This window comes from Ambystoma mexicanum, chromosome 3p, assembly GCF_040938575.1.
Source record: "Ambystoma mexicanum isolate Mex_15411 chromosome 3p, UKY_AmexF1_1, whole genome shotgun sequence".
In the NCBI taxonomy this organism is placed as follows: Eukaryota; Metazoa; Chordata; class Amphibia; order Caudata; family Ambystomatidae; genus Ambystoma; species Ambystoma mexicanum.
Genome location: NC_090925.1, coordinates 200,683,770 through 200,698,894, shown reverse-complemented (window position 1 = coordinate 200,698,894; position 15,125 = coordinate 200,683,770). Strand labels below are relative to the sequence as shown.

Below are 15,125 nucleotides of genomic sequence, written 5' to 3'. Positions count from 1 at the left end.
CTGGACATGAGCCGTCTGTATGACGCATCAGTATGCTCCCCGCCTCTGGCCTACCAAACTCCAGCTCAGGTGGGGTGTCTACCCCACTGGCCGCCTGCAGGTTGTCATAAAAGTCTCTCAACGTCGACTCCTCTGAGATAAAACCTTTTGGTACATTTGGCGTACCAAACTGGAGGCCAAATGGTGCCTCATTATCTGAGGGCTCATTCTCCTTATATACAGAGGTAAGGGACTTAAAATAGTCGTTTCTTGGTAAAGGCACATGGGTCTTCTCAGGTATCAAAGGTTTAATGAACAATGGATTCGACGCTGGAGGAGCCATTGAAACTTTGCTCACTGGCACCATAGGCTTTAATGGGGTGCTCCGCGTCAATGGCGCAGCTGGCAATGATGGTACAGCTGGCGTTGATGCTTTCGGCGTCGAAGTCGAGGGTTTGGCTGGCGTCGACGACCTGGACCCCGACTTATGCTTTCGGCTCGACGGATCCTCAATGACACGTCATCGGATCGAGGCCTCGCACTCCCAATGAGGATCAGGCCTTTGTCCTGAGCTTGAGGGCGCACAGGATTTAGGTAGAGCCCTTTCTTTCCCAGCTTCTTTCGAAGGCACTGTAGAAGCATGGCTTGGAGGATTTTGTTTTTCAAATATCTTTAGCATCTCTGCTCTGAAAGCCTTCCACTCGGCCAGAGTGGATTTTTTAGTGGGGCAAGATACCCTCTTAGGGGACGCGTCCGACAAAGTCGAAGAAGGTGACCTATGGTGCCTCCTCTTGGACTTCTTCGGCGACGAGGAGTGGTGGGAGCCACTCTTCGACCTCTTAACCTTCTTCCCCCGAGAAGTCTCGTCCCTCGACTCGTCGGTCAAAGGTTTCTTGGTCGGGGTAGATTATTTGGGGTTTCGACCTATTGTCAACTTCCCCTTTCGTTCCTTCAAGGCCTTTCCTGTCATCGACTGGCACTTAGAGCAGTCTGAGGTGTTATGGTCTACTCTAAGGCACCATAAACATCCGTTGATGATGTCAACATTTTTGATCCTCAATCACAACACTGATTGAACCCGGCCTTCGGGGTTGTCAGTGTTGATGAAGCTATCTCGATTTTGCAAGTAATGAAGTTGTTACGAAGTAAAGAAGCGTGCCATATTTCTCGAAACTATAGCATTCGCAGAGAAGCGGAACTGAAGCCAACGGGCGCTGCATGTGCTATATACGGCGTGGAGCGCCCTCTGCTGAAATTCTTTTTTGAAGCAGCTGAAGCTGGATATCGAATATCAAAGATGAGGAATACGTGGGAGGACACAATCCATTTGAAATTGATCCTCTCACTACCCTTAATGTATGACCTTCTGTAAATTGTTTACAAACTAGACAATTAGTCATGAAATCTGCCACGTGTTCTGCCAAATTAGGACAGAACCAATCCTCTCCAATATGAGCAGCAAGCACCTCCTTCCCTATATGGGTAGGATGGTGTAATTGTGTCAGTGCAGTGTGCAATAATGAGAATGGCATTACCACTTTTCCTGTGTTATTTTGCCGCCATAAGGCGTCTGTCAGAGACACTGTACATTCCCTCTTTATCCACTACTCCTTTTCTTCCCTTCTGATACGAAGCGAAAGTTTCTAAATCTAAAGGGAACAATTGTTTGTTCTGCTAACACCCATAATCCTGAATTGCGGTCTTAAGTAATGTTTTTCGAAAGGAAGATTGTTGTTACCGTAGTGTTAGTAGACTGTGTCCTTACTACTGTTCACGTCCTAGCTGCATGCGCGTGTGGGTAAATTAGCCGATAAGGATCAACATAATGTTTCCTTGGTAACGGTCAGGCGCTTCTGATACTGAAGATTATAACTGTTAGCAGAACAAACAACAATTGTTCCCTTTACATTTAGAAACTTTCGCTTCGTAGCAGAAGAGCTCAACCATTATCAAGGAAATGCTAAACTGACCCTTAGCAGCTAACTCGCACAATCTCGTACGCCACTAGGAAGCAAACAGTAGTGAGGATACAGTTCACTACCACTACAGCAAGTGTGCTGTAACTTCCCATGAGTATTATTCAAGACCATGAGATGCAGTATTATGTCGGCTAGCAGTACAAACTATTATTATCCTCTTTTTACACAGAAACTTTTGCTTCCACGATATTAGACGATAGAGTACACCGGCAGGTCAGAGGCATGTCAATTATTATGAAATATGAGACAGTGTCTTATCAGTTTATATCTAGTGGTGATCTACTATTCACATTCGAATCCACCGTTCACATTAACCACTCGTTTTATCTGATCAAATAGTGTATGTTATTATCTAAAGAACAGTAACAGTGGGAGAACACATGGACAACAATGGGAGAGCACATGGACAACGTAATAGATACAATCTAGATCACCATGAGAATCAAAAATATAAAAAAATACAACAGAATATTTGCTTTCTAGTGCTATACATATGCATTATTTCTTTTTCTTTTTTCTCTTCTCTTATGTTATTTGGTTGCGTGTTTGTCAAATGTCTTGTGGCCTGTTAAACATGGCACCATGAATGAATTATGTTAATGCACCAATAATGTACATATTATCGTATGTTACAATTGTGTTAATTCTCACATTTGACACACTATATATGCTGTAGTAAATGATATTACTTTTGAATTAACCAAGATGACAATACACGCCCTGATGAAGGACTTCATTAGTCTGAAATGCATTTGTCATTGATGCACCTGCTTACAATTAAAAATGACAAAGGTCTCCTGAAAAGACCACTATAACTAGTGGATAAAACTGATTTATTCTGACCTACCTCGATTCATATCATAAATCTACATGATTTTAACTGAAAACACTAAGTGGAAGATAGGGTGTGCAGCCCACACCGAGGGCTGACAAGCCTAGGTTCTCTCTTTGTCGAATGTTTTTTTTGCCCATCACGGAGGCGCCTCACACTGGGTTTGCACTCCACTCAGATATATAAATATATTGAGATATACCAAATACATCAAACTACTATCAAAATGACAGTTGTGCACACTCACCTAACTCAACTCAGTACTGCAGTCATAACCACTCCATTGGAGTGCAAGAATATGAAAAATTGAGGTATCTCGTCCTTGGCAACAGGGAGGTAATCCCCAAGGACGAGATACCTCCCCCTTGGCACTTAAAGGGTTAATTTCCGTAACAGACAGGGATGATACAGGAAATGGCAAAATATCTGACAATCACAGCTCAACAACATTTGTTGAGGTATGACATCACAAGTCGGGGCTCTTCCCCAAAAACCTAAGAGCATACACAGTTGGGGTGGTATTATCTATAGACGGCACCTATAGATGTTAGCTGACTGGTCCTTACATGTCAGGTGGCTTTGCCTGAGCCTTCTCCAGAAACAAACTATTACATTGTTGCAGGGTCGCACGATTACCATTGGCCCTGCCCTTTGCCATCCACACCTAGAATTGTGTTCTCCGATTGGCTGGAGCGGGCTTCCTCAGGCTCCATTCTCAGCACTCCGTGTACCTTCTCAAGGTGATGAGTAAGACCATGTGCCCCCATTGTTGCTACTGGCATAACAACTTTGCCTTAGGGAAGAGCCTGCAGGTTGCAACGTTGTCAAACACCATCACATTGCGTCTGCTTCGCTGGGAACTGTTCCTCTTCCCATCGCAGGTGTGGCCGTTGTTTGGCTCGGCCACACCACTGGGGTGAAGACCACAAAATGTAGCTTTCTGGTCTGCAATTAGTGAGGATTTATGCTATTTTGCAGGTGGCTCCTTGTCTCTGGAGTTTAGAAATGTTCTGCTCCTCTCCGACCTTGGCTGCAAGCACCAGTCCTGGAAAGTGTGCTGCAAAATCTGTTTTCCTTCGTCCCATATTCTTAGGCCTGTGGCTTCATGTAATTCTACTATGGTTAAGCTATGATTTCTATATATCTATATTGTATTAGTTTCCTTATTGGTTAGTGGTACTTGGTCTTTCCAGGTTCCTTATACGATCCTGTTGTTCCATATGGTGCAATAAGTGGCTGCAAGCTTGCTCTGCATCTCTTGCTTTTTGTGCGTTTCTGCATTTGGCTAGAGAGAGAATAATAAAGGGTTTCAACAGTATGTATATGTAGCTGTCCTCCATCTACAGAACTGTGTAGCATGTTCTTCGTGTGTCCACTTGTGTCTCAGTGTAAATTCGTGCAGGGATGAGAGTTTGCTTCATGGCTAACAGTACTATGTTGTGATGTCTCTAATTACGTCAGCACAGCTAGATATGTTTCATTAGTAGATCAGGTCCAGTGAGGCACCTGCATCCATGATCAATGGTGAGGCACCTGTATTCAGGAAGATGTCAGCTGGATAAGGTTTGAATGTTGTCTGATAGAATATCTGTTTGCATATGTGGATGTCACTGGCCCTCCTGGGGGCTGGCCAAACAGTGACCGCCATCTTTCATTTCTATCTCTTCGTGCTATCATGCTTATGGGGTTCAGAGGGGCATTCCAGTGACCCTCTCTTCATTGCAGTTTTTGAGCCTTTTCTGTTGCATCACCAAAGGACATGATTCGCCCTGTCAATCTTTTTCGGTTTCTGCAGTCCCACACTCTGATGAGGGGGTCTAGATGAGTTGGATTGGGTTTCTGGAGTGTCCTTGAGGGCTCAGCAAAGACTTCCACGACGATGCACTCAAAATGGGCAGAAGGTCTCCTGGTATTGGGGTTCCGCAGCACCGGAAACTCACAGGACCTCGGGAGATGGCTCAAATCAAAGTTAGTCTTGGCTCCTCTGTCACACAGAATACAGGGTCAGGACAGCAGTGATCACTTCACGGCGCTGCAAAGGGTCTGCAGGCGTGTCTGGTCATCTTTTTCGGTTACTTGAGCTTCCAGTGGTCGACTTGCTTTTCACTCCAGGAGCCTCACCTTTTATACAGTTGCAGCACTCACTCCTCTACAATCTTCCTCAGCAGTTTACAGAAAGGGGCTTTTGACTGTCCAATCAGGCAGACAAAGGGCAGGGAGTTGGAAAACTCCTTCCCCACTTCTTGCCTGCCCAGACACTCTGGAGCCTAGGCGGGGGGTCACCCAAGGGGTCCTGTCAAAGACAAAACACACACACAGGCCTCCCCATCACAGAATGGTTGAAGAAGGCCTGACAAAGCACAACCACGCTAGTAATGGTGAAAAAAGAAGGGAGGCCCCAGGATGGTACTTGGGTGCCCCTATGGTGCACAACCAAGGCTATGGACATAGCCTCCGGTAGAAAAGTTGCACAATAGTTGGTAGAAAAAATCCACTGCCATCATCCATAACTAGGAGATTATCTATGTGACTATAAAGTCACAGTAGCATAGAGAAGGGGATAGTAGGTAGCCCTTTGGCCCTCTACATAAGGTGATGTGTGCCAATCTCTCGGACTATGAAGTTTTTAGGAGAGATGGTTTGTTACTTACCTGTAACTTTTGTTCTCCAGCAGTGGTCTGGCAAGGATTCACATGCTCATGCATATTCCCTATCATCCGGCTGGGAATCCTTGGTGAAAGAAAAACCAGTTTCACTTAGAAACTAAATTTCTCCTTTAAACCAATCACTGTCCTCTGGGTCATACTTCCCCCATCCAATGACAGTCCTCTCCCTAAACCCCTCTGGCAGCCATCTTCAAATATGGTAAGCAGGTAAATGGCAGTATGACCAAGAAGTGCTGCAGAGGGGACAGAGAGAGGATTTGCATGTGAATCCATGCCAGACCCATGCTGGAGAACAATAGTTACAGATAAGTAACACACCTTCTCCATCATGGGGTCTGGCATGGATTCACATGCTCATGAATAACAAAAGCATAGCAGTACAACATTGCACAACCACGGGAGGTGGTAAGGCTATCACACTTACCCCAGGAACAGACTCACCTCAAGCAAACAGGTTGTCTTAGCACTGCTTGGCGGACTCTGGCCTCCTCTCTGGAATCCCGGTCGACGCAGTAGTCTTCACCAGCGGGAAAGATCTGAAAGTCCTTTGAGAAACTTCTTGATGAGTTGGTGGGACCAAAGTGAATATCTTCCTGGTGACCTGGCTTAACGGTAGATAGCCATCAGATGTATCTTGATGGAGGCGAGTGCCAGTCCGGCCTTGGCCAAGGATAGCAAGTACGGCAGGATCTGTGGGGCTGTGACCCTAAAAGGGGTAATCTTCTGATACAGCACCATGTTGTGAACGCTTCCACTTGTGACCGTAGCACTTCAAGGTCGACAATGCCCTGGCCTTGGCGAGGACCTCACTGCAGTCCACTGGCAACTCATATCCTCCAGACTCTAGGGCTGCAGGAGCCAAGCCCTTGGGTCAGCGATACTGGGTTGTGATGCAGGATTGCACCTCGTTCTCTGCTGAGAAGATCCGAAACCACTGGAGGAGACGTTGAAAGGCTGAGAAGGTCTGGGACGTTGAAAGGCTGAGAAGGTCTGGGTACCAAATCTGCCTCAGCCAACCCGGGGCGATGAGTATCATCCTGCATTGACACTGTCTTAGTGTGTTGACTCGAAGCAGGAGAAGGAGTGGGGAAAACAAGTACAGAAACAGCCCTTCCCACGGGAAGAAGAGCACGTCCCCCAGGCTCCTCGGTTGGTTGGCAAACTTCTGAAATTTGAAGTTCGCCGCCATCGCAAACAGATCGATCTGGGACCTGCCCACTTGACCAAGATGCGGTCCACTTTATCTTGCCAAAGTTTCCACTTGTGGCAGGAGCGCAATTCCCCGCTGAAGGAGTCTGCAATGGTGTTCTTGACTCCCGCTAGGTGGAACGGTACAAGGAACATCGCTTGTCTGATGGCTCAGCGCCACAAGCCCTGGGCTTCCTTGGAGAGCGCTGGGGATCGAGTGCTCCCCTATTTCCTGATGTAGAACATGGTGGTGGTGTTGTCCGTGAAGATCTTCACCACCTTGCCCTTCAGAGACGGAAGGAATGACTTGAGGGCCCAGAACACTGCCCGTAGCTACAGGATGTTGATATGGAGATCCTTCTGTGGCAGCCAGAGGCCTTTGGCGTGCAGCCATCCGGTGTGGGCTCCCCAGCCTTCCAGGGAAGCGTCCATGGTGACCGTCTCCCGATATGGAGGGTTTCAAAATCATGTGCCCTGTGCGATGTTGGAACGGACGCCCCACCATCCTGTCGCCCAACAGAACTCGTCGTCGAGAGGGATCTTGTTCGCGAAGCTTCCAGGCACCTGTATCCAGCGAGCATCCAGAAACTCCTGAAGAGGTCGGATTTACAACCTGCAGAGCCGAATGAGGTCTATGCAGGACGGCATCATGCCGAGTGTTCAGTAGAGATTTGGGGTAGTACCCTTAGGGTGCACTACAACAACCTTAGCCTCCTGGCAATAGGGACCCAACCTTTGGTACAAGTCTGAACTACACAGGTTGGTAGTGTGGCCTAGCAGCCAGGCTCATCTCAAGAGAGGTCAATGTGAGCAGTAATGTAGTTACAGGGAGATTCAGTGACAAGTATTCAAATGAACACTGATACTCAAGGTTTCTTGGTAAAACAATTATTAATTTATTTACCAGTCATTTAAAAAAGCCTTCTTCAGAAGGAACAATATAAAAGCAACACTCAAATACACTGAAAAAGATTGACACTCTTAGGTTTCTTAGATTCAGTAACTTCCCATTGGGGATGACCCACAGACAATTCCTACACCCTCAGGTGACAAATAACTAGGATACTTGTGGTTAATATAGAACTGTTACATCTAGTGTATGCAGAGTGCGTGTAAAAAGAAAGGTTCAACAGAATAAACAAGAGATCTCAAATACTTTTGAACCCCCCAATGCAGAGTAAGTTAACCCCTTCCTGGAAGGATAGGTGCAACACAAAACAGAGGAGAGAAGAGTCTTTCAGTGAACCAGGCTAAGCCAATGTCAATGGGCAAAAGTCAATGTAACTGAAGCACTTCTTGAAGGCGAGTCAAAGTCTTAGAAAGAAAAATCAAATGTAGGGCAACAAGCCGGGGGACTTGTGAAGTAGAAGCTACAAGCAAATCTACAGTGAGAGTTAAGTTCTCTCAGACTTTACAGTACCTTTGGTTTGAAGAAAAGATGCAGCTGATTACCTATGTTCCTTTGTAGCTCTGCAGATCCTGTTGTTCCTGGGCCTCAGTCGTGAAGACAAGAGGGAGGACTTCTGGGGACGACTCCACCACAAATGGACGGTCACCGAGTGCAACCCGCAAACTTTCAAATCAGTGGCACTTCGGTGTTTCAGCTTCTCACGACTACCTCAAATAGCAACACTGTGGTTCTTGGCTGTCGAGGTTGACTCTCCTTGCTTCTGGGGTCCCACATTCTGCTGAGGGGGCTCAGGCTCGGTCAGTCCTGATTCCTGGGAGTCCGGATAATCTTCTTGGAGCTCTTGGCCAACTTAAAAGCAACGCACACAAACTGGTGTTCCTCTCCCTGGCTATATGGTTTCCAGCAGCAACTTTGTGGACATTTCAACCCCCTCAGAGATGGATGTCCAGGTATCTTACTTTGGAGTTGATTGGTCCCACCAACTCAAGGGGAGAAGTCATCTTTGCAGAGCTTCTCTGTCGGGGTGAACTTGGAGCTTCAGCACAGCAGCAGGGCTTCACCGGGCAAACCAATGGTCCAGGAGTTGCAGCAGGCGTCTTCCAGTTCTTCTTCGGATTCCTTCGTCCAGTGGTCGACTCTGCCTTCCAGCCAAAAAGTCTCCCCTTTTATGCAGGTTTCTCCCATTCATTCCAGCCTGCCTGTCAATCACCCAGCAGCGTGGCTGTCCTTGCCAGACAGTCAGCCGGCCAATCACCACAGAGTGCATTCAGGTCTCCAAAGAGACTAAGCATGGGGCTTTTCGGGCACCTCACTCACTTCCTGCCCCCACCAGACACTCTGGAGCCAGAGGCGGGTTTCACTTGTGAAGCCCGCCAAAGACAAAATGAACAAAGGGGCCAAACCTAGTTTGGCAAGCAGAGTAAATCTTAAGAGGGACCAAAACAACAAGAAATGGCGAAAAAAGAAGACCGGGCCATTTTGACAAAAAATTACACGCATTGGTGCTTTACTGTACGAGCAAAAGCAACCCATGGTAAAGACACAACAAAGTAGTAAAAAGTGACCACCGCCACCAACCATTAATTGTGTAAAGGGTAACATAATTACATGAGAAGCTAGACAAAGGGGCTACTAAGTAACCCCCCCAGCACCCTATTGTAAGATAGTGTGTGCTGGGTCTAGAAAGTTACAATGTACAGTGAAGTCAATTTCACTTTACTGCTCTTGGAAACAGTAATTAATCCAAGAGTAAGGTACTTAAATCTTGGGAAATCTAAAAAGAATTCCCTGTGTCACTGCACTAAAGGTGCTGTGTGGCACAATGCAAAACGATGCCTATGGAGTTTGTCATGCTCCAAAAACCAAAAGAAACTGTCAGAATCACAAGAAAAATACATGAAGAGTGGTAAAAAGGTCTCACTCTCTCCAGGTTAAAAATTAAAAAGTCCTAGAGTCCAGCAAAAGTGCTGGAGGTCTCTACGGTAGAGAGGAATTATCACATTTCTGAGAATTCTCCCTAACACCGAGCAACGACTTGATGGCACACACTGCTGCTGTCCTCGTCGACAGTCGCTGCACCTTCCCTTGAATGGTTAATACCCTCTCCTCCGAGGGTGATGCCAGGCAGGACACCGTATTGAGTCCGGCGCCCAGGAACAGCATGTTCTGCGATGGTGTTCGGGACTTCGAATAGTTGATGGACGGTGTCTGTGTGTCCGATAGCCAACTCCCATGAGCAGGCCCAAATGAGCAAGTCGTCGAGGTACAGGTATACGTGTATGCCCCGTAGATGTAGATGGGCAGCCACCGGCCCCAGGCATTTTGTGAACTTTCTGGGGGCTGACCTCAATCCAAAAGGTAGAGCCTTGAACTGGTAGTGCTGTCCCTGCACTACGAAAATCAGAAACTTCCAATTTTTCTTGTGAATGCGGACGTAGAAATAGGAGTCCTCCAGGTCCAGCGACTTCAATAAGTCTACTTTCTCCAGTTGGCCAAGCACATGTTGCAATGTGACCATCCTGAACTTTTGGGACTTCAGGTATTTGTTGAGATGTCGCAGGTCTAGGATGGGCCTCCAGCCCACTGTCTACTTTCTGGTCAGAAAGTATCTGGAATAGACTCAGATCTCCGAAGCCATTGGGGGACTAGCTCAATCAGCCCTTTTTGCAGCACCTCAGAGGGATCAGAGGGATGTGCTCCTCCTGACAGGTAATCTGAGGGATCCATGGCCACCTGCATTGGGAGGCGGAGGGTGATGTCGATCGCGACCTATCCACCTTGGGACCTGCTACCGTGGCGAACCAGGTGGACTCAGACTTGCGGTTCTTGACTTTGTCTTGGGCCCACACAGATGAGGTGCTCTCAAAGAACTTAGAAGACTGCTCCTCGGACCGGACGGTCCTGGGTGAGGCATGACCCTGCCCGGAGCACAGGGCAGAGGCCCTGGCGTTATGCCACGCCGCCAGTCGACTGTGCCTGTCCCTGGTCATCTTGTTGGTGAACCCGAGACATATCTCGCAATCCACCTCCTTAGGGTCCGGATGAAGGCAGTAGAGGCATTGCAGGTGCTCATCTTCTTCAAACACATTCCATAGCCCATATTTGGTGCAGGGCTTTGAGGGACCTTCCCCCTCCTCCATCTCCATCATGGTCGGAGGGCGCGAAGTAGGCCCAATGGCCTTCTAGAATCTTTGACGATATTCGCACTTAAGGGGCGCTGAAATTCACTGACAACAGATACCCGCTGTCGGCAGATGAAATAGCGAGTGCACAGGCTCTTTTGGAACAAAAATAGAAACCTTTCCGTCAAAAACACCTAGAAGTAGCTTGCAGAGCATATTCGAGGACTCCCATCACTGAAGCGTGCAGTAAAAATCTGAAGATGGCTGCCAGAGGAGGGGCTTAGGGAGAGGAGTGTCATTAGATGGGGGCAGTATGACCCAGAGGACAGGGATTGGTTTAAAGGGGAAATACAGTTTGTAAGTGAAAGTGAAACTGCTTTTTCTTTTACCAAGCATTCCCAGCCTGACGGGGAATATTCATGAGCATGTGAATCCATGCCAGATCCCATGCTGGAGAAACTAAGTATCTCTCTGATAATCTTCACAGCTGTAGCTACTCTAGGATAAAGAAAAGAATCAAAGGAGGACCCTTAGTGTCCCCATAAGGAACTGTGTGCTGCAATAGTAAAATACAGATGCCTTTAAGAGTTATGGAGAAAAAAAATAGACTCCGTAGTAAAGGTAATATATAAAAAGATTAGAGTTCCAAAAGACAGAGCCCATGAGAATGAATGGAAAAAGGCCCCACACATTCAGGATTTCAGTTAAAGGTCCAGAAAAAAGTGCTTGGGGTCTCACTAGGAGAGGGGTTTAACTCCCCAACAATGACCAACATGTGCACATACATATGCTGAAAGAGGGACTCACTTGGTCTGAAAATCTGGCAGACTGAAGAGCACTTGCATGACGGAGTTGAGGTAGCAGCTGTTGCCCAGATTGCGTATGCCCGTATAGCCAGGACCATAGAGTGGTTTCAGATGTACTCCAGACTCCTGGATGAGCTCCCACTCTCCAATTCGCTGGTTCATGTCAATCTCCAGCTCTGTCATGGTCTTGTCTGTCTGCAGCAGAGAGAGAGAGAGAGAGTGTGTGTGCAAACAAGTTAGTGTATGGACCAAATCAGACTATCAAACGCCACATTGTCGACAGCCAATTTTTTGCCTCAGCTAGCAAGAAGGGCATGGGGTTCAGATACTCAAAAAGCTTCGGGCGGAGGGGTAAATACATATATAAAACATATGAAAGCAGAAATGTGGAGATTTAGGGAATAAAAGTCACAGATGCCTCTGTCAAGGTGGCTTCTGGATAGGCCCTTGGTGAGGGTAGTATAGCCACTAACCATAAGGAGTGGACAGAGCACCCAGCCCCAAAAGGGAAGTGTGATGAATCTAGTGATGTCATCACTCCCTCTCCGAGGAGGCACTCTTCCCATGTGGCCATGGAAGGGCAGCTGCTACGTGATCCCTGGGGATGGTTGCCCGAGCGAGGACAACCTGTGGAGAGACGATCCTCGGGAGAGGGTAGGAGAGATTCACTAGCAGGTACATGGTCTCCAACTTTCCACTTGGGGTATGGTAAGGAATAAGATACTTACCTATAACTCTGGTTCTCCAGCATTGGTATCTTTCATAGATTCAAATTCTGTGAATATTCCCTGTCGTCAGGCTGGGAATACTCAGTAACAGAGCAGTTTACACAAACTGAAAACTTTCAGTCACCTTTCTGCTATATTACAGTAATTTTGGGTCATACTGCCCACAGCCAATAGGAACATCTCCCTTATCTCCTCCCTCATCGGTCATCTTCAGATTTTGGCAAACGCACGCGAGTGGCAGTAAGAGCCAAAAGACGAGCCATATGGGGTAGAAGAGGGTTGCTTGTGACTCTACGAAAGATACCAATGTAAGTAACTTATTCCTTCTTCTGGATCTTTCATAGATTCACTTGCTGTGAATAGATTACAAAGCAGAATTAGAACAATACACAGGGGCAGATGCAAGCTCCAAGCATAACTTACCACTGGAGACCTACTAATCTAAAGGAAAAGGTTTCTGCAGAACCGATTGGCCGAATCTAAATTCTTCTGCAGAATCTCTGTCGACACAGTAGAACCTGGTGAATGGACGCACAAATCTCCAGGTGGCTGCACGACAGATGTCAAGCAACAGGATTCCAGAGAGAAAAGCAGTAGTTGCAGCCACTGCTCTGGTGGATTGCGCCCGGGGCCTGCCGGGTAGAAGCCTGCCGGCCTGTTGATGGCAGAAAGAGATGCGGGCTGCAATCCATCTTGAAATGGAGGGTTTTAAGAGAGCCTTCCCGGGCCCCAAAGGTCCAAATGAAAGAAACAGCTGATTGTTTGTACGGAAAGATTTTGTACATGCCACACAGTACTGGAGGGCACGCACAACATCCAGCGTGTGCAGGGTTGGCTCCGCTGGAGACATCAGTGTGCCAAAAAATACTGGCAAAACCACCTGCTGATTAAGATGGATAGAGGATGGGACCTTTGGCATCAAGGTTGGGTTAGTACGCAGAATAACCTTGTTCTTGTGAAATGTCTTGTATGGCGGCTTGGATGAAAACCAAGCTCACCCACTTGCCTGGCCGACGTGATGGCCACCAAGAACACAGTTTTCCAGGAAATATGTTTAATGGATGCTTGGTGCAAAGGCTCGAAGGGTGGCCTCATGAGCCTTGCGAGTAGCACATTAAGCTCCCATGAAAGAGCAGGGCGACTGACAGGTGGAAAAGATCTTACAGCTCACATCAGCCGATGGGACCATAGGGATGGCACCCCTGTTGAGCGGTTGTACCTGGAGATTGCGGCCAGGTGCACCTTAATGGAAGAAATGTGTCAAGCCAGACAGGGCTAGTAACAGAGAAGGCAACAGATCTTCCGGCCGAATGATTTGAGGTCGCAGTCAATGGTTCCTGCACCACAGTTGAAAACATTTACACTTGCTTTTATAGCACATCAAGGTGGACAGGGCTCTTGCTCTGGCTAGGACCTCCTGGCAATCTTTTGCGGAAGGGACAAAGCCCGAATTTTAAGTACAAAGGAGCAGGCAGTACAGAGAGAGGCCGGGTCATGGTGCAGAACCGCCCCCTGGTTCCTTGACAGGAGCGATCGGTGCGGGCACAGCTTGATCAGCACCGCCGACGAGAGGGCTAGGAGGTCGGAGTACCAAAACTGTTTTGGCCACGTATGGGCAATTAATATCAGTTTGCACCAATACAGTATGAAGGTGTGTAGGACTCGAGGGTTCAGATGGATTTCTAAACTCTGACCTGGTGGGCAGAAGTTTAGGAGGCCACCCTCGGTTTAGTGAAACAGAGGAACCTTCTGGACATGCCAGACCAATCTAGGTAGCTTGGCAGGCAGTCAAGACTAAGTCTCAGGACGGGTGAGAGTGATCGGAAGCCCACAATGAGCACACAAAGGAATGAACCACAAATTACTCTTAGACAAGTGTATATGAAAAATATCTATACATTTGTCGGCCGGACCAATAGACACCAGTAAACTTCCGTTATATAAAAACCGTTACCACACAAAATACTCTACTATATACAATAAGTTTCCTAATGTGACAATGGAGTAAATCACATACACAACCTGTAAAGAGAAGGATGATTTAACACACTAGGAGTATTAGACAATTCTTCAGAGTTGTTCCCTAACTTTCGAGTCCCGCTCTAAGAAGAGGGGAGCCTTGTGCTCAAAAGTACACTTGTGCGCGATTGTGCAGGAAGAACAAAAGCGGGTCTTCTTTGAGAGCTGTAGCAAGTCAGGAAGGGGCTTGATGCAATGAAGAATTGGTTCCCACTATTCAAGTAGGGTCTGTCCTTAGCGGCAGAGCATTTTTCGAAACGTGAGAATAGCTAGGCCGTGCAGGCTAACTCAGCCAAAAGCGAATACCTTTTTAGGGATATTTGTGCGTAAAAGGGATCGGTTGTATCAGGGGGCCACCGATAAGTGATGCAAATACTCGCTGACCCTCAGCACAGTACGGACCAAACTTTGCCAGTTTAGTCAAGGTCGCTAGTAGGTTCGAGTCCTGCAGTTTCGCGGCTCTCAGCGGCTTTGGGATAGAATGATCGCCCGTGACGGGACAGTTGACTTTTCTCAGCTTCCGAAGGAGATACAAAGAAAATTCCAGTGCAGCGTTATGCACTCTCCTAATTCGGGACCCTGCGGAGCTAGGCCTTTGAAATTTGGCAGGTGAGCGCACAGGGCCACAAGCACGCGGTGTCCCAGGTCTCGGGTTTCAGCTCACGACGGCAGCGATTCTGCGGGATACCCTGAGGTAGAGCTGGACAGTTCACTGGATGGCCCAGGAACACTTCCGAAGGGGCTTGTTCAGCGGGTAAGAATGGGGTGCCGAGGGTAGTTCTTCCCACTACTACAAAGGGGCAAAATGCCCTGGCAGGCCTTCTTGATCGATGAAGAAAACGGGCCCGGCGGGACAACATAGGGCGAAGGGTGCCAAACCTTCTACAGTCTCTCAG

At 47.5% G+C, this 15,125-nt stretch overlaps 1 protein-coding gene across 2 annotated transcripts in view; it reads right to left on the bottom strand.

Moving 5' to 3' along the window:
• USP5 (ubiquitin specific peptidase 5) overlaps nucleotides 1-15,125 on the bottom strand; it is a 1,083,475-nt gene that overhangs the window by 556,514 nt on the left and 511,836 nt on the right. For both annotated transcript variants that reach the window (XM_069650637.1, XM_069650636.1), the window contains exon 8: nucleotides 11,484-11,677. In XM_069650637.1, the coding sequence (XP_069506738.1) occupies nucleotides 11,484-11,677 (194 nt within the window). The remainder of the gene's footprint in view (nucleotides 1-11,483; nucleotides 11,678-15,125) is intronic.